Raw genomic sequence first — 26415 nt, 5'->3', positions numbered from 1 at the left:
CTGATTCCATATGAAATAGATTTTTATCCATTTTTGTAGCCCATCCCAGCCCTGACTGCAGCAAATAGTTTGATTTGTCCATATGAAATAGATTTTTATTAATAATTGTAGCCATTTTTATTTTATCTAAAAAAAAATTTTTTTGGGGGCGCTGCCCCCGAACCCCGACTATCGCACAAATAAAATTTTTTCTAGACCCCTGTTTGACCCCCCCCCCCCCCTCACATGAATCCTAGCTACGCCCCTGCTCCAAAGGGTTTGGTGCAGTGGGAGGGAGCCTTGGCTGTTAGCCATGTGGTCAGGCTTTCATTTCCACGGGTGTGTCAACCCTTTGCTTATAAGAATGGCCAAGGGCGTGGCCGTTGTGCCTCTTGTTCATGCCGAAGCAATGTGACTCTTGGAGGGCAAGGGGTGCACTATGGGTTTGCACTACTGAGAAAGCGACCATAAGTACAACAACAGGCATAACTAGTCTTACTAGGTCTTTGATCCCAAGAGTGGTCAATAAATAAATAAATAAATAAATATATATATATATATATATATATATAATTGTCAACAGCAATTAACACTTTTTTAGCATAAAACACTAGACATACCACGGCAATTGATGCTCACAGTCAAACTCATAACGAAGAGTGACAAGGCTGTATCCTTTCATCAATTTATTTTATGATATTTATTGATTATATAGTTATGTATTTTTGGGCAATTGCCTGATATAGACCCATCTTCTACCTTATATTCTATATCAGTACGACCTTTTCTGAAATTGCTGATATGATGCTAAGTTTTGCTGACAACCGTCGGGACCTGTGGTTAACCTCCCTCACACAAAACCAAGGGGAAACGTTTTAAGGTGATCTAAAGTTACTTTATTACCCTTCTGACCAAAAATATCTGTATTACCCTTTTAAAACTGAGGAATGCCTAATCCCCCATATTAAAACGTACCTCCACCTGCCTTTCCATTTTAGGAACTTATGCCTAAGTGAAATGGACTGGAGTTCACACAGACCCGCATATTTAGTTTTGGATAACAAATATCTCCATTTGGGTCAGATCCAGGATACATAAGCTTATTTGGGTCCAGTTTGGAACCAAATAGGCATTATGGTTGGTGTGGCTCAAATTCACACAAAAAACAATAGATTCACTCATTTTAGCAGATCTGTATCATAAGGTCACATTTTCTGATCAGATTTAAAACTTTATTGTGACACCGGACCAGGATCCAGTACTAGAACTGAAACCAATCTTTGAGAATCGAATCAAGGACTGGATCTAGCCCATAATTTTCATTTGGATAGCATATGTGCGAACTTGGTTATATTTGGGTTTGTTTTGACCTAAGTTAGAACCAAACAAACACTGAAATTGGCTTTAGGTCAAAATTAGCCAAGTTGGTTATATCCTGGCACGGGTTTTGATTTAATAAGGATATATTCATAATTATATTATCGGGGATCAGGGATCGAGGGATCTACGATGGGGCAGGGTGGGTCAGGACGGGGTGGGCGCAAGAGTAAGTCCATCTCGCACGGGTTTTAATTTTCACTTCCATCTTCGGTTCATTCCCAGTTTCGTATCCTCCATCTCTGCCCCAAACGGATCCATGTTTCCCTCCGGTCCACACTGTCATCCCTACTCTCAACCTAAGCCGAGTACCTGTCAACAAAAACAAACAAAAGAGGTTGGCTTGCACGGGGGACCAAGGAAATGAGTTGTGCAGGAATGGGGACATTTGGGGATGGGAAAAAAATGGATAGAAGGGTACCTTTGAGATTTTAAAATGTTTAAGTCAAGTTAACTATGTTAGGTAGTTGTAGGGATGGCAGTGGACCGGGGCGGGGGATAAGGTCTCCACCCTCGCTCTGTTTCAAAATCCGAACCTTCATCCCCGCACGGGGATGGATTTCAACCTCCACCTCCGCCTCCATCCCCGTTTCATGTCCTTCATCCCCGGTTCAAACAGGGGCGAGGTGGGGCCGAGCCCCCTTTTCCCTTAGTCTATAGTCATCCCTTAAAGGATTGGAGACGGGGTGGGGTGGGGAAAAACTTAAGTCCATCCCCGCACCGGGATAGATTTTAACCTTCATCCCCATTTCATGGCCTTCATCCCCTGTCCAAACGGGGCCGGGCGGGGCAGAGCCCCCTTGTCCCCCGGTCCACTGCCATCCCTAGTTAGTTGTCAGGAAGACCATATCAGGAATTTTATAAAAAGTGGCACCTGAAATATCAGGTAAAAGGTGAGTCTATATCAGGAAATTACCCTAAACTTTATTATAAAGAAATAAAAAAGGACTGGTGGCATGATCTTGGCCACACAAATTCAGAAAAAAGCACCGTTAAAGGTCTAAGTATCTCAGAAAAACTACCTAACTTATCAACAATTTACAAATTTTGACTTTATATTTCTATTAATACATTTAGCTGACTGCTTATTAAATTAGTAATTTATGCGTAGGTGCTTAACATATTGCAAATTTACATTAGCTAACTCAGTTTTCAAATATTTAATGCCTACTTTTTAAGAAATTGCTCGTATGACCACCTACATTGCTTTTTATATTACCTGTTTTTTTATGACAAATTTAACCTGTCTACCTTCAAGTTATTGAATGCCCATTTTTGTAAAAGGAGAATAAGAAACTCTAAAGTGTAAACAAATGGGGGCTCCGTTTGTTTGGTTAGTAGGAGCAGCTAATGCACGTCACCCTGTGTTGGGACGTTGAGAGTTCAAATGGTACGTTGTATGACTGGTGGGGGTCTGCTTAACCTCAGCTTGCCTATCAAAAAAAAAACTAGTGTAAAAGTAACTCTGTTAATTTGAGTAATTTCTTAAAATGGTAGGTAGATTGCTTCTTAAATGTTTAAAAATTGATCCTGCTAAACGTAAATTTGTCATACATATGCACTTATATACAAATTACCTTGAATTAGCGTTAAGCCGACACAAACAGGCCAAAGGCCTCTTCTTACCATAGTGACAAAAGTTTTTATGGGCAATTTCTCGTTTTTCAAAAACTCGTGAGAAATTGAAATTTTTTTATAAATCTCACATTTTTTGGCAAAATCTCGGCAATAAAAAATTAATTAAAAAATATATAATTATTTTTTATAAGAAAATATTAATAAAATGTATTTAAAAATAAAAATATAAGTTTTTTGTGTGTGATAAATAACCGTTTAAAACGTAAATATCGCATTTAAATCACAACATTTTGAAAATCTCATGAGAAATTGCTGTTTTAAACTTTCAAGCAATTTCTCACGATATTATCGCAAGATTTTCATAAATCTCGCTATATTTGTCACACTGCTTCTTACTACCATGCAGTTATGGGGTCCGAACTTGCAACATCCCATCACATGGTTACTTGTACAAACTGCTCCTACCAGGTGGTTGAAACCCTCGTTGGTTCTTCAAAAGACACACTTGCTCCTAAAATAATTGGTTGACCTTTGTTAAGTCAAACAAAGTAATTAAAATGTTTTTCATTATTGATGTTTTTATTTTTTCAAGAAAAGAGATGATAAGATGAGTTGTTTTACAAAACAAGATAAAAATGACCTGTTATATCTTTGAGAGACATTTGAAATTTATTTACGAAACATTAGGCAATTGAATGTAATAATGTAAACATGAGGTACTTTTTTAAAACAGCCAGTAAGTTAAGTGGCTTTTTGTAAATTACTCATAAGGTCTCTTGCAGGAAACGGAAGGGGGCTTTAGGCCAAAAGGCTTCAGGGTTTATGCGGCCTTCACAAGAGAAGTAGGCGACGGCACCAAGAGACACGACTCTTGCTCTGGGGTTTAAGGAGTGCTAGGGATTAACGTGTTGGGTGTTGGAATTTCCACCATGTGGGCACTTCGTAGAGCTACCAACCCTCTCAGGTCTCTCTCTCTCTCTTTCATGATATGATTTGATAAGTGCTCTTTAAGTATATGTGTTGAAACAATCTGAGTTGGATCTCCTTGTCTGCTCTCTTTTATGATCATTTTGTTGGGTTTGTTATAAGAAATTGACCACATTGGATTTTCTGATTTTTGTGTCTACTTAGTTGGGATTTCTACATTTCTTCTTTGTTCTCTGTTTTCTTTGTCGATCTTTTAGCTGCCACCAACAAATTAATGTGATCCATTCTGGCCTAATTCCTTTTTCGTCTCTTGCATTTCTTTGTGCGTATGTTGCTTAATTCTTCATTGTTACATGTATCTTTTGTAATTTTCTGGATCATCTCAAACATGTTTTTTTTCCGCGGTTTAGAGAGAAAATTGGTTTGCTACCTTTCTACTGATTAGCCGAGTATATTCATCTTTGTGCCAGGGGACATGGGTATCATATGCTTTCCTATAGAACCTTTCCTGTTAATGGGGATGCTTTCAGCAGTGGTATTTTGCAGCATTTAAGTAACCATGAACATAATCAGTCGGTGCTCACTGATAATTCTCTGGTGAAGAGATTCTGTGATCACCTTGTATGCACTAAGTTCTTTGTGGGTGGTAGATGCCTTTCTTCCCAAGCAGGCTCAGACACCAGTGGGGATGAAGATACCCTAGTGGATAGGTTCTCAGAGCTTGACTCTCCTGAGAATGTGGCCAGAGATGAAAGTGAGGCCGGGAAAGAATCCGATGATTTGATGTCTGCACCTGAGCTTTCGGATGAGGATAGTTCAGCTGAGGACTTGTTGGGAGAACCTGCAGAAATTGGCTTATCAGAACATGAAGTTGGTTTGGGTGATAAGGTGAAGAGGACTCCAGAGACGACTGGTTCCCCATTGACTCAAATTATCATTAGCACTCCTCAACAAGCTGTTAAGGGCACAATTGATAAGTGGGTTGAAGGAGGTAACACTGTGACTGAAGATGTTTTTAAGGTCATGTTGGATCTTCGGAGGCGCAAATTGTACAGAAAGGCTTTGCAGGTAACTCTTCCTTCCATGGAAGTAGATACTTTCTGGTTTTTTGATCTACAATTGAGACTTCTGCATCAGTGAAGCGTGTGTTGATAGTTAACTTTGAGCAAGAAATTTAGGTTTTGAAATTTGTTCAGGTTATTTGTTAACCCTCCCCTCAATGGTCACAAAAATATTCTTTGTTGTTCTTGGTTCCTTTTAAAGATTCGCATGTCTGTGTTCCACTCAGTATGCTCAAATCTAATTAAAGTTTGTAATTATAAATATACATATAATACTAATGCTTGTTATGTTATGAGATTTTAAATGCGCATCTGGACTCTAGGATGGAGAGCATTAATTTTTTGGTACCATAGTCATCAAACCTAACAATACTTTAAAATGTCTGATAAAGGGATTTTGGCCAAAAAGAAAGGAAAATGTTATGATATTCCGATCGGTGACATTCTTCACTGGAGCTTTTTGTATTTATTTAATTTAATGTCCTTTTTTTGGAAGCTTAAAAGGGAGGCATTATATATGGTAGCTGACTTGTGTAATTGATTGGTGATGCCTTGGGGAGGGTACATATAGGCCCCACTTCCAATTTTTCTTATCGGTCGCACCATTTAAAAAGGTTTGTAACGATATCTAAATTGGATGCCATGCATCGCATTTGAATACCTTGATAAATATGTAATATTCACCCCTGGTTATGAGGAGCTACATGAAGCATATATAGGCACTAAACCGATGACCTGAAACAGATTCAAATGTTGTTTGACCAGGTTCACGATGCCTCTTTTACTATTCTGAATGCTCACAAGGCAAGATATTGTCCATGTATAATAGGTGGTGAGAGGAGAAACACTTAACAGGTCAAGTTTGTTCACCAAACCAATTTGTTACATTTCATTTGAAAGGAGATAAAACATTGTTGTGTGACTTAGTTTTAACTTTATGTAGGAAGCAATGGTAAAATAGGAGTCATGAAGCCAACACCGTTGGATGGGACTGTTAAGAATAGACGTCCAGAGGTATTTCTGTCATTAGTTTGTGTTTTTATATGTTTGTAAATCTCTCTTATGTACATGGGTATTTTTATACCCAGAATTTATTATATATTATTGGGCGTGATCCTAGGAGGAAGCCACGACCCCTTGCAGCCTCTCATTTCTCTTCTTTGCTTTTCTCTCTTTCTCTCTCTTTTTCACATGAGATGGCAGGGCATGACCTCCGAGGTTCAATTTCTGTAATGGTATCAGAATGGGGCAAGGATAAGACCCCATTTAATCAAAACTGCTGATTTTAATCTTTTAAAATCTTTTCCCTTTCATCTCTTTTCCCTTTCACTGTCACATCAGATATGATCCAGTCTGACTCTAAGAAAAAGGGAAAACACATCAGATCTGATCTAGCAGTGATCCTAAAAAAAGGAAAGTCTTATATAAAAAAAGGGAGGAATGTGATCAGTCCAGATCTATCCTGTTATATATATACTGATCTGGTAAACAATAGCCTGATCACAGTAGGTCTCAAAAAAAAAGGTCTCGTCTCTCAGATCTGGACATTCCCTACGATCTGTCTAGGTTGTGACGTTGCCCTATTCTGTTTTTGTTTTTCTCAGATCAGATTCCCTAATCTGTATTTCTCAGATCTGATTTCATATTCTTCTCAGATTTAACTTTGTTTGCTCTTCAATCTGTCACTTACAGTCATTAATTTTAATTCAGATTTTGTCCATTCATTTTATTCTCAAATATGTTTTCCTTATTCTCAGTCATTAATTTCATGGCTTCATCTAATTCTATTACTTCTTCCTCCCTGAGCCAACTGGTAACTGATAAACTGAATGGCAACAATTTTATTACCTGGAAAAGCAAATTGTGCCTTTTATCAGCAGTCGTGATTTATTGGGGCACCTTGACGGGACTGAATCCATGCCTCCAGAGTTTGTTCCTACACCTCAAGAGAGCAAGAAAAATGAGAAGTCATGGGAACCTTTGCTAATCAGGAATCTGGACTTCATAGCTGGGCAAAAAAGCGATCAGGCTGTTGTTGCTTACATTCCAGCTACTCTTATCTCAGGAGGTATTGCTCCACATTCCCACGGGAGTTTCTGCGTTCGAGTTGTAGCTGATTTTACATAGCTGGTTTGAGCAAATATCTACACCAAAGATACAACACTTGAAGACAGAATTCGGGGCCTTGCAGAAAGGTAATTCCAATGTACTGGATTTTCTCAATAAGGTGAAATATATATCAGATCAGTTGGCTGCCATTGGAAATCCCATATCCAGTGTTGTTAAAAACATGCCTCAAGGCGCAAAAAGTGTGCCTCTCCTTGAGGCGAGGCCCTTTGTTCCTTGAGGTGCACACCTCGTAAGTTATGAGGTGCATGCCTCATGGCAAGGCGTGCGCTTCATTTTTTACGAGTCAAATGGGGGTCAAAGCCTCCCATTCAAATGGGGGTCAAAGCCCCCATTTGACCCAAAAAGGGGGAGGACTGACTGATTAGGGCCTCCTCCTTCTCATCTCTCACTCTCATCTCTTGCCATCTCTCTCGTCTCTCGCCCTCCTCCCTCTCTCTCCTGAAAGGAAGAAGGTGTCACCCTTCCTCTCTCGATAAATCTCCCTCACTCTCTTTGTTTCTCCCTCTCCCTATCCCTCTCTGTGTCTCTCCTTCTCTCATAGTCTCCCTCTATCTTTGTTTCTCCCTCTCTCTCTGTCTCTCCCTCTATCTTTGTTTCTCCCTCTCTCTCTGTCTCTCCCTCTCTCTTTTGTCCCCCTCTCTCTGTCTCCGATCATCGATCTTCTTGGGAGCGACAAGGTTCATATGCCAATGTAGTCATTACATGTTATCTTTGGTGCATATTGTTTGATTACATTGATTGTGATAATTACTAGTGATTGAAGCACTTCTATGATCAAATGATCTGTTGTATGATATTTGTTGACTAAAGCTTATGTTGTATTTTATTTATATTTATATTTTTAAGTTTTTTTTTTTAAGTGAGACTTACGCTTTATGCCTCACTTCTGTTTTTGGTGGAATGCTACGCTATGCCTCAACGTTTTTCACAACATTTTCCATATTTAATGAGAACATATGTACTCAGATTCTTAAAGGGTTGGGGCATGAGTATAATATGTTTGTGGCTATGTATAAGGGACATACCCCAAGACCTACCTTCAATTAGCTGTGCTCTATGTCAGTGGAGATTGAATCAGTGTTTAATCTGTTATCGAACAAATAAGGGCAACACACAGATCATGAAGTGTTGGTAGCCAATATCTTTCCTCACAATTTTAATAATGCTCCCAGATTTGGAGGACGAGGTAGAGGACATGGAGGAAATGGGGGTCTTCTCCCCACTCCTACTAGTGGACAACCAAGAGGATCGCGAGGAGCACATTCTAATGTCATTTTCAGATGTGTGAAAAAAAGGGACATGCATGTTCAGATTGTTATTGACGATATCCACCACCGTTTAGAGCATATCTGCCTTCACCCTCTTCAGGGCCGAGACCCAATGCTGCACAACTAGGATACCCTGTACATGTGGCTGGATCGAATCGTGATGTCAATGCATTAAGCATGTCTTTTAGTCAGGTTTGCCTATAGCATAATGCAACAACAACCATAATGCAAAATGTAGTTGGGCCGAATATTTGAAATGCTAGCCAGAATGCTCCAGTGTGGGCAGCATCTTCAAGTGCACAACCCCCTCATCACAACACTTGGTTGGTCGACTCAGGTGTTGCACATCATGTGACGGGTGATTCGAGTAAGCTCTCAAATCTTATGTCTTATCATGGTAATGGTAGTATAGTTAGAGGAGATGGGAAACATCATTTGATTATGCACATAAGAACTCCTACTATTCCTATTAGTCGTGGTGTGCTTAATCTTTCAAATACCTTTCTTGCTCCTAATATCCATCGTAATCTTATGTATGTCTCCCAATTAATAGATCAAACCAAATCTCATGTTGTCTTTTCTCCTCTTTCTGTTTCTATGAAGGACCCTTTTACGAAGGAGATCCTCGCTGAGGGAGAAAGAAAGGAAAATATTTATTTCATGCGTGAAGCTCAAAAGAGTTTGAGTTGCATTTTGTTTGCCTTTGTTTTTGAAGTCGTTGAAGTCAATAAAGAAGCTCAACTATGGCATTGTTGGCTTGGTCATTGTAATTCCAGTTTCATTCAAGTTTTATATAATAAAGGTCTTATCTCTTTGCGAGATAAAGTCCCAAAAGTGTCTCCTATGTGTTCAAACTGTCTTATGTGTATGAGCATGAATTATCTTTTGAGTCATCTAATAAAAGAGCTTCATTTCCTTTTGAATAAATTCATTCTGATGTGTGGAAATCAACTCTTGTCTTATCTATGTTTAAGTCCAAATTCGATGTGATTTTTGTTGATGATTTCACCAAATACACTTGGATATACTTAAAGCATAAAGATGAGGTATTTCAAGTGTTTAAAAGGTTCAAATCCTATGTTGGGACCCAATTTTGTTGAAAAATCCTTAGTTTTCGTAGTGACAATGGTGGTGAATATGTATCCATAGCTTTTACTAACTATTTACTCGAAAACGATATATTACGAGAGATGTCTTGATCGAAAACCTCCTAACAAAATGGAGCGGCTGAAAGGAGGCATCGGCACATAGTAGAGATAACATTGTCTGTGCTGATGGATTCTAAGATTAGAAAAGATCTTTGGACTGAGGCTTTTCATACGACAGTGTACTGCATCAATTGCATGCCTCTCTCCAATTTTAGGGGAGAAAGTCCATTTTCATTGCTCTATGGAAACCATCTAGATTATTCTATCATGCAAGCTTTTGGGAGTAAATGTTTTGTGCATATTCATGAAGCATTACGAAATAAGCTTTCTCCTAAGGCCCAGGAGTGTCAGTCAGTTTGTAAGTTATGGTGATGAGTTTTGGGGATATAGATGTTTTAATCCCACTACTCAAAAGTTGGTGATTTCCAGACATTTTTTTTTCATGAATATGATTATGTATCAAGTATTGATGCAGAAAATCATTTTCAAAAGGAAGATTTTAAATTATTTTGGCTCAGTACTGTCTTCAGCAGGAGAAATTACAACCAGATCAAATGAAAAGGGAATGTCGAATCAGCTAAGGTCCAATCAACTGACTCTAATAAATCTGCCCAATCACTTTCAAGTTAGAAATCTAAACCTGTTTTTCGGTTCTACCCTCAAATATATGCTCGAAGAAAAGCAGCCTGTGTTCAAGCGAGAGATATTATTCCAACAACACTGCCATTGTCACCAACAGAATGCAACATGCAGCCACCACCAGCTGAATGACACTTACAGCCATTAAGTAATATTTCTTCTTCAGAATTAGGTCCCAATGATGTAGTTATGAGTGACTCTTCAGCTGAAACAAATGTGCCTTCGTGGATCCAGCCTAGAGCATCCACGAGAGCAAAACATCCTCCACAATGATGGGTTTCCTATAGTGCTTTTACAATATACTTTCAACTTTTTTCTGCAAGTTTGTTTCAAGAAAAGGAATCTAAATTTTATCATGAGACATGTCAGACTCAACATTGGGTTGAGCGGCTATGAATGAAGAGATTTCAGCATTGCATGAATGTGACACTTGGGATGTGGTTCCAAGACTTTTAGAAAAGAATGTTGTTGGGTATGTAAAGTTAAATATAAAAGTGATAGGAGCATAGAAGGTTACAAAGCACGTTTGGTGGCAAAAGGATATACTCAGGAGCATGGACTTGACTTTGATGAGACATTCAGCCCTGTGATACACATGAGAACTATTCGGGTAGTTCTTTCTCTTGCAGTTACTTATGGTTGGAGCCAAGTCAGTTGAACATGAAAAATACTTTTCTTCATGAGGTGCTTCATGAAGAGGTTTACATGGGACATCCACCAAGATATGGTGGAAGGAGATCCTCAAACCGAAGTCCTTAGATTGAAGAAAGCTTTTTATGGTCTCAAGCAGGCCTCATGTCCATGGTTTGAGACTTTTAGTAGTGCCTTATGCAGTATTGGTTTCATAAAAAGTTAGTGTGACTACTCGTTGTTTCTCCACTATGACAAGAATCATATCATTGTGATCTTGGTATATGTAGATGATATTATCATCACGGACAATGACGTTTTTTGGATTATAGAGCTAAAGAGAATCCTCAATTCCAAGTTTCATATGAAAGACCTAGGAAACCTCATATATTTCTTGGGTGTTGATGTTGACAGGAGTCACAAGTCTTATAAATCTCACAAATCACAAGTATGCTCTTGATCTTTTTAACATATTTGGTATGTTAAACTTCATGCCTATGTCCATGTTTGCAGTAGTGAACACTAAGCTGATGATGAGTGAGCTTCACGATGAGTTTCTTGGCGAGCCATAGGTTTTTCATAGTCTAGTTGGAGCATTGCAGTATCTCACTTTTACCCATTCAAACTTGGGTTTTACTATGAACCAAGTCTCTCAATTCATGCATGAACCCAAGAAGAGTCAAATCGAGGCAGCCTAAAGAATATTAAGGCATATTAAAGGGACCATCATGGATGAATTATTGTATAGAGAATATTCAAATAAGAGCACATGTATTTCTCTAGTTGTACATGCATACTCAAACGTTGACCGGGCAGGAGACCCTGTGACTAGACGTTCTGTGACAAGATATGGAGTATTTCTTGGGAATCACCTTGTATCATGAGCTAGTCGTAAGTAGCGAACCGTAGCAAGATCAAGTACCGAGGTGGAGTACAGGGCTATGGCAGCTGTTACTGTGGAAGTTTTATGGATACACCATCTCCTTTCTTCGATGCATCAACTCATCACTAGGTCCCTGCCATTGCCATTGCTTCCAATCCAGTTCAGCATAGGAACATGAAGCATGTTGAGTTACATCAACATTTTATAAGGGAGAAAGTTGAAAGTAAAGAAATTCAGCCCCTCTTTATTAAAGGTGAAGAGCAAGCAACGGATCTTTTCACTAAACCCTTGACGTGTGCGAGGCATTGGTTCTTTAAAAACAAACTATTCATGGTCTTGAGTAACCCATGTACAGTTTAGGGGGCATGTTAATAATAGATGTCCAGGGGTATTTTTGTCATTAATTTGTATTTTAATATGTTTGTAAATCTCTCTTATGTACAGGGGTATTTTCATACCATTGGGTGTGACCTAGAAGGAAGTTACAACCACTTGCAGCCTCTCATCTCTCTTCTTTACCTCTCTCTCTCTCTTTCATGTGAGATAGCAGGGCACAACCTCCAAGGTTCAATTCATGTCAGGGACAAGGCTTGAAGTGATGTTGAGAGGATAGATACATCGAGTAACAGATGGAAGATGGGATTATTTTCTTGTCTGTCCATTTTCTCATCTTCCATGCCTTAAATTTAATACTCAGGTGGTGTGTCTGGCGTGCTTGGCTCCATGGAAGGGTCTCCACACGACAAGTGGCACAATACTGTTTATTTGGACATTAAATGGATTACCTTCATCAAATATTTTCATTCTAGCAGCTACTGATTTTTTCAGCTTTCTTCCAACTATAACATTTATAAATGAAATTAAGAAAATCCATTGACTGGGTCCTCTCACCTTCATTAATTAAACAACCAACACTTCAAAATATTTTTAGGCTGGGAATGGATATATGGGAAACTTCCGAAGAAAGAGAGGCAAGTAGATGAGTGGTTCTCCTTGTCCACTTGATTCTCCTGTGCACCTATTATGGTTAAGAAACTTGTACCTTATTGCACGTTAAGAGCAAGAAACCATCTACTTCATAGCTACATGCACAAGGGGAATTTATGTTCATTTTTGTATACTCAGTGAAGTAATAGAAAGTGGGACATCTCAGTCCTCTTTTCTTAAATATCAAGGACAAAAGGGAAAATGGTTTCATGTAGCAGACATCCACCATCAGTTTGCAATGCAAATTTAGTTGACCCCAAATGTTTCCATTGCCATATAATTAATAAGAGATTGACTACTTGTAGCGAATAGCTTTTGATTCTGGACACTGATATCTTTTATCGATGGTGTTATTTGGCCAACTTCTCCAAATCCACCTGTTTTGGAATGGGTAGTGAGGAGGGGCTTGCTCCATTGACCTTGTTGACAAAAAGCTGAATCCAAAATGGATGACCCACAAATGTCTTTTCTTTCTGAAAGAGTGCCTCTTTTCACATGCCTTTTCAATTTGGTTGACTTGGCTAGAATTTCAACAAAGTTGGTTGGCATTGCAACTAGCTATTGGCTTTTGAAATTGATATTTAGCTTTGCCATTGGCTTGCTGTTAGAGTAAAATGAAAGTCAACTAGTGTCTTCTTCTATTGTATCTTCCATGACTATATTTAAGTAGGGAGCAATTATTATTATTATTATTATTATTATTAAAATTATTGTTGTTTCTGCTAGGAGGGTTTTAGGGTTTGTTTAGAGGCATGACCATATAGATGAAAGAGGCCATTACACTGAAACCATGGGGGCTACTAAATTATCTCTAAGTAGATTAGGCAGAACTTCCAACCTTCACTAATTCTCGTCTTACCTCCGACTTCAAATGGTTTTGCAGTTTGCAGAATGGTTGGAAGCAAACACCACCACAACCTTCACTGAGCTAGACTATGCTTCTCGTGTAGATTTGATTGCCAAAGCTCATGGCATTCATGATGCTGAAGCTTATGTGAAGAAAATTTCACCAACCATGCAGACTGAAGTAGTTTACAGAACCCTCTTAGCCAACTGCATTTCTAGGAACAACTTCAAGAAATCTGAACAATTGTTTAATATGATGAGGGACAAAGGCTTCCCCTTGAGTGTATTTTCATGTAACCAACTACTTGTGCTGTATAAGAGACATGACAAGAGGAAGATTGCGGATGTTCTACTGATGATGGAGAAAGAAAATGTCAAGCCCACATGCTCCACTTACAAGATCTTGATTGATGCCAAAGGCCGCGTTGGTGATTATGAGGGGATGGAGCAGGTGATAGAGAATATGAAGTCTGAGGGGATAGAACCTGATATTTATATCCAAGCAATGGTAGCTAGCTACTACATCAAGGGACAGTTCAAAGAGAAGGCAGAGGCAATCTTGAAGGAAATGGAAGGAGGTAAGTCAGAAGTTAATCGAGCTGCATGCAAAAATTTGCTTCCCCTTTATTCTTCTCTGGGTAAAACTGATGATGTTATCCGGATTTGGAATTTCTGTGAGCCAAATCTGCAATTGGTGGAGTCTATTGCTGCCATTGAAGCATGGGGGAATCTGGGTAAGATAAAGAATGCAGAGGCAGCATTCCAGAAGATGATCAAGCCTGGAAGGAAGCTCCCCCAAAAACTTTACAGTACGTTGTTGAAGGTTTATGCAAATCACAAACTGTTAGATAAGGGGAAGGATTTGGTGATGCAGATGTTGAATGAAGGCCTCAAGACTGGGCCATGGACATGGCATGCAATTGTGAAGCTCTATGTGCAGTCAGGTGAGGTAGAGAAGGCTGATTCTATTCTACATAAGCTTATGCAGCACAGACAGTTGAAGCCCCTCTATGCCACGTACATGGCCATCTTGGAGAAATATGCTCTGAAAGGTGACATTCACAATGCTGAGAAAATCTTTGAGAAGTCGAGGCGGGATGGATACGTGGGCAAGGTTGGAATGTATCAGCAGCTTCTCTGGACATACATAAATGCAAAGACACCTGCATATGGAATTAGAGAAAGAATGAAGGTAGACAATATAGTGCCAATGAAAGTGATCGCAGCGCAGCTGGTGCAGGTCGACTGTTTCAAGAAGTCACTGATAGCAGAATTGCTGGAGTAAGTTATGTAGGATTAGCGATTAAGGTGGTTTAGGCTGCTGTTGGATTCATGGGGAACCTCTGGATTTTTTCTTGTATTTTCTTTTCTTTGTCATAACTGTGAAAACGTGATAATGTTTTCCTTCTTTATCTGCGAGGCAGGTTTCAACCGGGGCTACGGTTTGTCCCGAGATCATTAAATTTTGCTTCCTATAAAATGTGTACTCGTTTAAACTAAAGCTGGTTGGATAGTCTTGAAACAGTTGAGATGGGTTTTAGAACCCCTCTCTCTCTCTCTCTCTCGGTTGAAAGGGTTCTATCTTAACTATTAACGGTGTTGGAAGTTCCGTTCATCTGGTTTCAAAGGTATGTTAAATTCAATTTACGGATGGTGGTTGAAAAATGAATGCTGTCACATCTGAGAATAAGCCTCAATTATAGTCCGGTATCAGGGAAGGGTCTTGCAGCCTGTTTTCTAATCTTTTGTTATGGCCAGTTTCCATGTCATCTGAAAAAAGTACACATTGTGCACCTTGGAAGTTTTCTCGCTAAGCCTCTTGAGAATGTAACCTTTTTTTTTGTCATTGATTCTCGACTGTGATTCTTCAGCCTATGATTCCTGGTCACAGGTTCACACATGACCAATTTTCACAGCTATGATTCAACTTTCGCATGTTTGTGTTGCTCTATGAAAGTTGTGGTTGCTATTTATGGACGAGAACTTGAAAAAATCCCACTTTCATAGGGCGTTGCAAACCTGCTCCTACTGTCATTAGATCCTGAAACAACAACAATTTTGTAGGTGCAGCAAGCATGACGGGTCTGGCTGGACTTTTAGATGTTCTCCTAGATTGCCGTTCCAACTAAAAAATCACCAACCAGATAGAGAGAGAGAGAGAGACAGACCAACATTACACAATCTTGTGTAGCACAAAGTACAGCTCCATATTCAAAGGGGTTCCATGCTCGTTTCCCAAACAGAAGCCCTCAAAAGAGAGGAGGAAATAAGTGCATAAAAATTGACCCAAAATGCTTACAGATGCCAACAGCTTATTTCTAAAATCCATTATAAGATTCCAAAAGCATCGACAACCAAAAGAAAAGGGAAAATCGACATAATGAAGCAGTCCAATCTCAGAAGTAGTTCGTGTTGTAGAACTTCTTCAGGAACTCTGACGTTCCCTGGTCTTTGGCACCCAGGTCTTGCACAAGACCCCCACGTCCGATTACATACTGACCAATCACGTGATGCCGTTGCTTTGCATGTTCAGCAATGTTGCCTAGTTCCTCCATCGCCTTGAATAGAAGCATGTCAATTATCTGTTTAATGCAGCAGACGCAGAACATTACCAAGGCTTGAATAATGCAAGAAATGAACTCATGGATGCGACAGCATAACAATACAAGGGAACATCATGCAGCATAGCAACAAAAGGACAACACATTTAGTCCTTAAAGTGAAAGCTGTTGGGATTTGGAAACCTTTGCAAGAGAAGCATTTGAAGATCGTATATGAACCCCAAAAACCTAATCTGCATATGATATCAAATGGTAACCAAGAGCAATATTTCTGTGTATATCCTTGAAAATAAACTACCTCAGCCTATTGGTGAAGCACTCCATGCTGCCACTTTTTTTAACTAATCAAATCACAAACCAACTTACCAAGATTCCTTTTGCTTTCGCTGTACATACTTAAGCATGATACTTTAAGAAGCCTTTTGATGTAAATGTTACGTACATGTACACAATGCTGTGGATCTAAATCATTTACAAAGTTGGTGTATGCAATCAGTTAGTTACTTGGGCATCTAAAGCAAAAGGTTGTTTCAGCCAAAGAAGCAAACACATCGTTATCTCATGGCATATCTATGGTGAACTCATCATTTGAACTTCCAGGCTCCAGGAAGTATCCAGTATTGAGCGATTGATCCTACACATGCAACCTGCTCCCGCTGTTTGTTAGCCATGGTTCTTTGTTATTGTAGACTGGATACACAAAAGCAATCATACAGTTCAAGAAGCTGGGTTGGAATATGAAGAGATCACACTCGCTTTTCCATCATGTACAATGTTGTATGGCCATATGGGTGCTTCAAAATGTCTGGTGCACCTGTAACAATGCAGGTACCTCTGGGTTCCTGGTGTTGAGTGCTTCATGTTTATACACATTATATATTACCTACATATTTATATTTATTAAATTCTTTTCTCCATAGGTACTAAAGATTCCTCTTCACAATCTCAAACAGCTGCAAGTGTGAACGGATGCAATTCTACTGGTATCAAATCTCTCGTACCTATATGACCAACTCTAAATCTTTTTTTTTTCAGGTGTGATGAGTCACCTGTATATGGATGGGATTCATCTATTCTGATTAATCCATGGCTGATCAAGCACCAAGTCAAAGCAGGCTGTACAACCCAAAACATGGAAAGCACCAAAATACAGATCATTAAAACATAAATGGAGAACAAAAAATCTTGTAGCAGATAAACCTAGTTGAAGCATGTTTCTGGTACTGAGTTGATCTGAAGTGAACCAGGGGATGAGGATAAGATGGACGTGTGAAATTTTGTTGGGAATGAAATTGAATATGGATTTGGCATATCCAGCTTCTAGTTTTTTGACCTTATGCAATCAAGTAGAGCTCACCAAATGATGGTAATCTTCACAAGGCTATTTTACATGGCTCTAGTTTTCATTAACATAAAATGCTCTCGTTTGTGTAATATATACCATGGAAGGTATGCCCTTTGGCAGTTTCTGTAACCCTCGTCAAACACATATCATCAACTAATTTGGTTTATATTCTCACATTCCATTTGATGCTAAATCAGTTGCTAATAGAATCAATGAGCTATTCAAGGCTCTTTCCATTGAAGTAATTATTTGGAGAATGGGTTGTGCCTTACAAGTAGGAACTTGGTGATATATCATATCACAAAGACGGGATTAGGTGCTAGGTAGACAGGGCTGTTTAATCAAGCTGTGCTAATCAAAAGACAGGTACTCCTAACTCAAGTGATAAGTGGTGGATGAGGATGATGAAAGTCAAAAATAGAATATCATACCAGGACTACCTTGGTTACGGAGGAGAATGTGTAATGAAGCGGATAAAATCCAATACACATGCAAGAACACACTTTCAATCAAGTGAATGCTTGATTGAATTACCGATCCACACAAGGGTCTAAAGAATTGTTATTGCATACATTTACTCATGAAAATGAGTTGAGAAACTACAAGGCCTATTTATAATAAAAAGCCACATGGGGAGCAGCCCAAAGTAGCTGTTGGGCTGCTCCCAATGGTCATAAATATGACTGTTGGGAGCAGCTCCAACAGCTACTTTGGACCTGCTCCCAATACTTCAAAAGTTGAAAAAGTAAAAAGTGAAAAACAGAAAAAAGAAAAATAGATTGTCAGTCCCTAATGGGCTGATGCCTATTACAGTGAAAATACTGAAATACCCTTGATGGGTATTTCAGTTTACAGTTAAGTACATATATGTATATGTATATATATACATATACATATATGTATATCTTAACACCCTCCCTCAAATTCATGGTACAACCACCGAGAGTTTGCCAAGTAGGAAGTGAAATCTGGGTGACGATAGCGCTTTGGTGAAGAAATCCGTGAGTTGGTATTCTAATGGAACATAAGGCAATGTGATAGTCTTCCGCAGAAACTCTTCACGAACGTAGTGACAATCCATCTCAATGTGTTTCGTTCTCTCATGAAATGTATGATTGCTTGCAATGTATACAACGCTCTTGTTATCACAACACAATTTTGAAGGTTCTGCAGTATCAACCCCCAAGTCTTCGAGAAGTTGTCTCAGTCAAATTAACTTAGACGTAGTCAATGATAGACGCTCAACCCCCAGGTCGACATGGCACGATACTCAACTTCAGTTGAGGAGAGTGACACCTTCTATTGCTTTTTGCATCACCATGAAATTAGAGAGTCACCTACAAATACACATAAACCAGTGGTTGAACGGCTATCATTGACATCCTCTCTCCAATCAGAATTAAAATATGCAATGACTTCTAGTGAGGAAGATGATAAAAACAAGCCAAGATTAATAGATTTTTTAATATATCTAACAATTCTCATTACAACGCTCATATAAACTGTAGTAGGAGCATGCTGAAATTGACTAGCAGAATGAATAGCATGGGATATATCAAGACGGGTAATAGAAAGATAAGATAAAGCTCCAATCATCTGTCTGTAGGGCGTTGGATCTTGCAAGGGTTCTCCATCATTTTTTTTATTTTGGCATTTATGACTTCCAGAGTGTCGACCAATTTTTCATCCGAGAGTCCTGATCTTTCAATGATCGTTGCTGCATATTTAGTCTGTAACAAAAAATAACCACGATGTGAGTAAGAAACTTCTATTCCAAGAAAGTATCGTAAAAAACCAAGATCTGTCATATCAAAGTTGGCTTTAAGCACATCTTTGATATGATTAACTCCCTGCTTATCATCTCTGGTGATTATCATATCATCTACGTATAGTAGTAAAATCACCATCCTTGTATTAGAATTTGAAGGGACTCGTTTTCTTCGCGAACAGTTTGCAAAACAAACAACCTACTTTACACAAAAGAACCCTTTTTCCAGGGAGAGCTTCGACGAAAGCTCGTTTCTTTTTGTGACCGCCGTTTTTCTCATCTTTGGTCAACCCCTTCACAGAGGACCCTCTTCCAGGGAGAGTGTGATGGACTCGTTCCTCTGTGATACTTTTTCAACTTCATTTTTTTTTTTCGGCCGCCTTTCTATAAGAGAAGCCTAGAGATAAGGAGTTTTGCCGAAAACTTAATTTCTCTTCGAAAGTTCTGTTTTGCAAACACCTCCTCTTTGGGGAAGAGAGGAGTATTTTCAACTTCCCATTCAGGTAAGGGCTAAGCCCGAGTCTCTCTTTTGGGGGAAAAAGAGAGGAGAATTTTGTCGTGGATGTGTCGATTCGATATCAAGCAATTACTTTCATCAAGGATTTCAAGAATATTTTGCCAATTTGCTATCAAAAGTCATTGTTGATCTCAAAAGTTTTCATCACATAAATAATTTTCTTCAACTACCTTTAGTATTATTTCCGAAAGAGTAAGACTTTTGCGAAATAAGAACTGAATTCAAGCTTTTTCTGTTGGTCAACCAAGAGGATGAAGAAAAATCTTCGATATGACCGGCAAAGGAAAATTCGATGATGCTGAAGAGCCATAAGTGAATTTATATTGATCACAACTATGGCACATTCTTAAAGATCATCCAAATAGTGCTTATACATAATTCATTTAAATGAAAGGAAGCAACATCAAAGGATCTTAAAGTTATCAGTAGATGGTATAATGCCTTCATGAACCTTTTAATGGTTATCTGCCTAAGAAAGAGATTTAATTGCAACACCATGCATCTCTAAGATGGTCTTTCCTTATAAACCAGGTAAATGCAAACAAAGGTGAAAACCACATTGCATCCTTTCAATTCTTGAAACTTCCTAACCCAACCACTTCTTCATTGTCAGCCTGAGAAAGCTGAAATGCGGGGTTTGTAACTTCCATTTAGAGTTATGAACCCATGACTCGGGATAACAAAGTGATCCAACTTTGTGTATTTACCAACAGAACAAAATGCTAGAGGAAGAATACAACAACATAACCCAAATATTGTCCAAACCATGCAGCAAATAAGAGATATGAGATTTTTCTTTTAGCATGGTAAAACTCCAGATTAGAACAATATGCACAACTGAAAATCTGAAAGAGTTCCCATGACTGGAAGGCAGCAAGATTGCAATAAAAACATTGACCACTTTCAAAGAATAAAGATGCCATCATTTCTTGGAACCTAGTGCACTTCCTTCAAAGAGAGCTCTCATGGCTTCTTCTTCCATTTCTCTTTTTCCTCCTTTTCTCGTTTCCGAAACAAGGTGGGCAAAATGGATGCTCTGAATGGCTCCCATACCCTTGTCTCAAGAGGAAGATGTTGGGTCCCTTCCTCACGACTTTCTCCTTTTTCTTTTTCTTTTTCCTTCACTCATGTAATGAAGTGATGAGAAACCATCCACAACTCCCATTGAAACCATCTTTTTCTAATATCTATCTGCATCAAGCTCCTTTGAATTGAAAGCTTTTGGTATCTCAAAATCTTGACAATCAGTCAATAAATGTGACATATTTTCTTTGCAACCAGTTAACTTTATTGCAGTTTTTTCTTTTGAATAATCCAATAAAACACTTGTTTTTTGTGGCTAATCTTGTGTAATTTCTTACCAACAATGGTATCTTCGCCCCACTTTTCACTAGGTATCAAGTCATAAAGGAGTGGAAGGGTGCTTCATCTTTTCTCGCTCTGTTCTTGTTTGAAACTTTGAAGCATGATCAGCAGGCCACCATATAAAAATTTTCTCGCTACTTGAAACTATGTAAGACAAAAAGCTAGAGGCTGCCTAACAGCATGAAGCCTTCTTCAGATTCTCTCTAGCCACAATGTGATAAAAACCTCCCATCAACAAAATGACCTTATGGTGTTTGTTTATCCATCAAAGAGAAACCCTTCCTCTTACTTTTTCCAGTTGTTTTCTCTTGCAATCCACTTTGCAACTTCCAATTTTTTTATTTTTGGGATTTGATGAGCCTTACAGCTATTTCTTATTTGTCAATGTGGTATAAAATTCGGAAGTAGAAAACATGACAACCTAATGAAAGACAAGAGTGTTCTCCTTTGAAAGAGGTTTCTCCTCTTTCTAGTTAAATCCTTCCTTGGATCACCACTAACGATTCTCAAATGTTAGTAAGATGTACTATGCATCAATAAAGAACCAACAACAAGGAAAAAAGAAAAATACCCAAATAGAAACTACTAGCCCTGAAACAAGAGAGAGGGAAAAAAGGAACAATTGGTTCATCTCGATTCTTAATAGGTACCCATGAAGAAGGATAGACAAACATTTTATCACCAAGAAAAAACCAAACAAAGAATGCACCAAAAATCTCCAAATCCCAACAAGCAATTGACCAAACAAACAACATAGCCAATGTATCCGTCTTAAATCAATCAACGCGATACCAAATAATCATGAAGGGCAAACATAAAATCGACCACTAGCTCGTACCAAATCAACCAATTCAAGTATAAAGAGAACTTATTCGAAAGTAAAAAACAAGGAAATCGACCCTACCCACTATCAATCAACCATGTCCCACTAAGGGCAATCAAAATTCGAAACAAAAGACGGTCTCCGATGACAGAAAAAGAAAGGCAGTGGAGAGAGAGGGGGGGGGGGGTCTTCTCAAAGTCATCTTTTTGTTTTGCCTTCCTCTTCCTTTTCTTTCTACACCATCAAGAAACCACAAAGAGAGAGAGGGAAACAACCTTGGGGTTGGTGATGTGGGAGTTCTTCCTGATTTCGGAGGAGATGGTGGATCGAAGCTGAGAGGGCGTGACGACGTCGTGGAGGTTGTGGACTTCCATGATGGTGGGTATTGATCTGCAGGCCTGCTTGAAGAACTCGATGGTCCTGCCCCTCGCCTCCTCCAGGCTCGCCGAGTTCGGCGGAACCTTCATCTGCCTCATCACGAACGCCATTGCACCTTCCTGTCGTTGTTGCACCGCAGACTCTGGGTATTAACGGGCTGGTTCGAACTCAAGTGGGTCTCAACACGGATTCTGGCTTTGAGGTGTTGGTACTACCGGTGTCAATAGGTTGGGTTTGACTCAGACCCAATCCGTACCAAACCGTAATGGGTCAGAGTTTGGTGATCAAAAGGAGGTTCCATTAGAATCTGGGTCAAACTCAAAAGATCTGATTAGTATATGGAGCTGAGTATGGTTTGTAAAAGTTTACACCAGACCCCGGCACGACTGGAGTTCTGATTGAACCCACGATTTTTCAATATAAAAATGATAAAAAGATATTATTTTACTGGGTATGGATTGGGTTTGGTTCGTTCAATCTTTTAAGATCCGAGTATGGTTTTTTATAAGACAGACGCAATTAGACCCAAGTCTGGACCCTGTACCCGTACCTCAAAGTCAGATCAAGGTTTGAAACCACCTAGGTCTGAATCAGCTCCGGCCGTTGACACCCCTAGTTCGTACCAGGTGCGGACTCAAGTATGATTAGGTTCAAAGTAAGAAAAACCATACCTGAGTCCTGTAAGAGTAACATGAACCAGACTTGCTCCATACGTGCTAAAGTAACAATTTTTTATCTTTTTAAGCTGAAAATCAGAAATCCTAATTGGAACTTGGGTCAAACTAATGTCTGGTATGAAATTTCACTCCATAAATTAATCAGACTCTTTGGGCTACATCCGTGTCCTCCTGCCAAACACTAACCCCTATAGAGTTTGGTACGGGTCGGATTCAAGACAAACCTGACTCATTGACACTCTTAAGCCCAAGAGACTTGAGTCAACTTGGCTCTGGTCAACTTGAGCCAATTAGAGTAGAACAGGTCCCGACAAGCCAACCCGCATCGAACACCTTTTCCAGGATGTGGAAACTCCTTGGTCCATCCCCACTGTCCAACTCTGTTGGCTGGGGCTAGAGCAGTAACATTAGGGATGGCAGTGCACTGGGGCGGGGGAAAAGGTCTCCACCCCCACCCCCCCATTTCAAAATCTGAACCTTCATCCCCACACGGGGATGGATTTTAACCTCCATCCCTGTTTCATGTCCTCCATCTCCTGTCCAAATGGGGGTGAGGCAGGGCGGGGCCCCGTTTCCCCTTGGTCTATAGTTATTCCTTAAAGGATTGGGAATGGGGCGGGGCGGGGAAAGGCGGGGATTGAGACGGGGATGGGGTGGGGGAAAGCGTAAGTCCATCCCTGCCTCCATCCCGGCACGGGGATAAATTTTAACCTTCATCCACATCTCCATCCCCGTTTCATGCCCTTCGTCCCCGATCCAAACGGGGTGGGGCAGAGCCTTGTTGTCCCCAGTCCACTGTCATCCCTAAGTAACACCAACGCTAGCAAACTAAAATGTGGGTGAGAGAAGCTATGCGTGCTCGAGGAATGTCCCGAGGGGTTAGAGTAGGTTCACGTAACTCAGAAAATCCTTGAGGACCAAGTACGGATGTAAATGGGTTGGACTGGGGTCAGATATGAGTATTGATTGGGATTCGGATTTGGATTCAAAGCAGGATGAAATCAGATAAAACTAAATATGGATATGACTAGCTTAAAACTCGATATTTACACTTAATCGGATTAAGATCATAATTGGATTCATACTTGGGTTTCGGTCATCTACGATTTGGATCGGTTGAAAGCCTGAAACCTGTTTTTAGGGGTAATTTGTCTTTGTTGGACTCTTTCTTGGTTGAATTCTCTGTGACCAACAACATTGTATGATCTGTTATGTTGCTTTAATAAAATATTTTTGTTTTCACTTAAAAAATAAAAGATTTGCTTCTAGACAAATATAAAAAGATATTGAGCCCGACCGATACAGGTAATGATATGATACTTATAACATTCCCTCAAACAACAGAATGCACAAGTTCAAAAGGATTTTTAGAGAAAAAAGTTTGATGGAAGAATGAAATGGATTTCATTTTCCCAATAATACAATCATTACATATGCATTCTTTTTCAATACAAGATGTTTTTAAAAAAGAAAAAAAAACTTAGATACATTTCGATGGCCTAATCTTTTGTGTCATAAATCAACAAATTTTTCCTTAACAAAATTACAAAAAAATTCTTTGAGAATATGAAGGAAGTTCATGCAATAAAGATCTCTCCTCCTATGTCCTTCCCCAATCAGCTTCCCTAACTATCAATCTTGCACCCAATACTTTTTAGATGAGAAGGAAACCTCACATCCACAATTTAAAATTTGAGATACCGAAAACAAGTTTAAATTGAGTTTTTGAACAATCCTAACTTCGAAAACTTTAAAATCTTTTAAAATATTTTTAAACGTTCCAATGCTTTTGATTTCTAAATTAGTTCTATCTGCGGTAGAAACATGAGAACTATAAAAAGGTTTAGTGCATTCAGATAAGAGAGATACAAGAGGAGTCATATGAAAAGAGGCCCTGAAACCAAGTATCCAAGAAAACGTACCAAGAGGATAGGATGTTGAGACGGTGGCATCAGAAAAGTATGAGTGACAAATGTTTTAAGAAATTGTTGAAGTGCTTTCGTTAATTGGTTTATGGTATCCTTAAGGTCTCCTTTTTTATGTGCTTCATCCTTTTTGAATGATTCTTCAATGGTTGTCACCTTCTTCTTGAACTTGAGACAATCTAGTTTGATATGTCCCAGCTCATTACAAAAATGACATTATCTTCCTCCCACCTGTTAAATTATGTATCTCAATATATATATATATATATATATATATATATATATATATATATATATATATATATATATATATACTTATTTCCTTTTTTGTTTCTTTTTACCCGAAAAAGGGTATTTTTGTAAATTCTTATTTTATGCATATTCCCCTTGGAATATGATTGTAATTCTTTTTTTCTTTTTACTTTTTCTTTTCTCTCTTTCTTTTCTTTTTTCTTTTTCTTTTTTATCTTTGGTTTTTGCGCCACATAGGGAGGCTCTCCAAAGAGTCGTTGCCCCAACAACTCTCTTGGGAGCCCCCTTTTGTGGCTCCTTTGTGTGATTATAAATAGGGGTTTCACTCCTTTATAAATAAGGCTTTGGGTCAAAGCCTAAGTGCTCAATAAAGTGATTCCAATATTTTTTATGTCGTGCATTTGTGAGATTTTGTGGGTTGTGCTTTTGTGTACAAGTGTTCTTATCGTGCATATGTGCTTAGTTTGTTATCAAGAATATTAAGGTTTTGATCTTAGTATCTTGTTTAACATACTTTTACATGGTATCAGAGCCTCATTGAAGAAGGAGGATCGTGCATCTCTTCATTTTTGAAGTGCCTCGAAAAATGTGTTTTCAAGCTATTGGAGTTTGAAGTGGATCATCTTCTTCGGGCAATATTTTATAAGTCTCTTTTGTCAAGAAAGACTTGAAAATCTTTTGAAGTACGTGTTATTTTTTATCTTCTATCCTCTCCAATAGGTGAAAAAGACTCTCACTTCTCCCTCAGTTTTAAACTTAGTGGTTTGAACTATTATGTTTAGGCCGACAATATGGAAGCCCATATCAAAGGAAAGGGCCTTTGAGGGTACGTTTAAGGTTCAATACCGGAACCCGAACCCAAATTTACCATCATTGAAAAGGAGGATATTAAGATTCTTGAAGGGAAAAATAGACAAAAAGCCCTAGAAGATTATTCAAAAAAGCATGATGAGTGGAAGATGAAGAACTTCAAGATCTTGTCTTGGATTTTTTCATCCGTAGAAACCAAGATCAATGCCAACATCATTAAGTTCAAAAAGGCCTCCGAAGCTTGATTGTACCGTGAAAATATGTATACTTTAAGGGATTTATCACACAAGTATTACCTCCAAAAGAAGGCCTTGACCCTTCAACAAAATGATTTGTCTATTCGAGAATATTTTGCTAATCTATCGTCTATTTGGGACGAGCTAGCTATGCTCGAACCAAAATGGAGCGGAGAAGCAATTGAGTTAAGACACAAACAACTAGAGGAAGATCGATTCTTCAATTTTTTAAATTGACTTATACCCGAATTTGAACAAATTCGGTCCTCTCTTCTATCCGCCTTCACATCTCTCTCTATTGAAGA

General features: G+C 38.9%; 2 protein-coding genes across 2 annotated transcripts; one reads left to right on the top strand and one right to left on the bottom strand.

The window, feature by feature from the left end:
• The first annotated feature begins 3760 nt into the window (after positions 1 to 3760).
• Positions 3761 to 15068, top strand: LOC149819685 (pentatricopeptide repeat-containing protein At1g80270, mitochondrial-like). The gene is made up of 3 exons (XM_089982193.1): positions 3761 to 3898; positions 4332 to 4929; positions 13491 to 15068. The coding sequence occupies exons 1-3, from the start codon at positions 3864 to 3866 to the stop codon at positions 14736 to 14738; spliced, it is 1881 nt and encodes a 626-aa protein (XP_089838319.1). The 5' UTR covers positions 3761 to 3863; the 3' UTR covers positions 14739 to 15068.
• A 552-nt stretch (positions 15069 to 15620) lies between these two features.
• On the bottom strand, positions 15621 to 22358 carry LOC149819684 (NADH dehydrogenase [ubiquinone] 1 alpha subcomplex subunit 6-like). The gene is made up of 2 exons (XM_089982194.1): positions 22108 to 22358; positions 15621 to 16035 (listed from the first exon to the last, which is right to left on the bottom strand). The coding sequence occupies exons 1-2, from the start codon at positions 22318 to 22320 to the stop codon at positions 15850 to 15852; spliced, it is 399 nt and encodes a 132-aa protein (XP_089838320.1). The 5' UTR covers positions 22321 to 22358; the 3' UTR covers positions 15621 to 15849.
• Positions 22359 to 26415: the final 4057 nt, after the last annotated feature.

Source organism: Nuphar pumila, chromosome 12, assembly GCF_984573655.1.
Source record: "Nuphar pumila chromosome 12, dmNupPumi1.hap1.1, whole genome shotgun sequence".
NCBI classification, from domain to species: Eukaryota; Viridiplantae; Streptophyta; class Magnoliopsida; order Nymphaeales; family Nymphaeaceae; genus Nuphar; species Nuphar pumila.
Note: the sequence above shows the minus strand (reverse complement) of the source record. Positions and strands in the feature narration are given on the sequence as shown.

Coding starts and splice junctions, on each gene's coding strand:
- LOC149819685 (XM_089982193.1), top strand. CDS start 3,864: ATGTGGGCACTTCGTAGAGCTACCAACCCTCTCAG. Junction 3,899..4,331: donor AGAGCTACCAACCCTCTCAG/GTCTCTCTCTCT, acceptor TCTTTGTGCCAG/GGGACATGGGTATCATATGC. Junction 4,930..13,490: donor TGTACAGAAAGGCTTTGCAG/GTAACTCTTCCT, acceptor ATGGTTTTGCAG/TTTGCAGAATGGTTGGAAGC.
- LOC149819684 (XM_089982194.1), bottom strand. CDS start 22,320: ATGGCGTTCGTGATGAGGCAGATGAAGGTTCCGCCGAACTCGGCGAGC. Junction 16,036..22,107: donor CCCACATCACCAACCCCAAG/GTTGTTTCCCTC, acceptor TGCATTAAACAG/ATAATTGACATGCTTCTATT.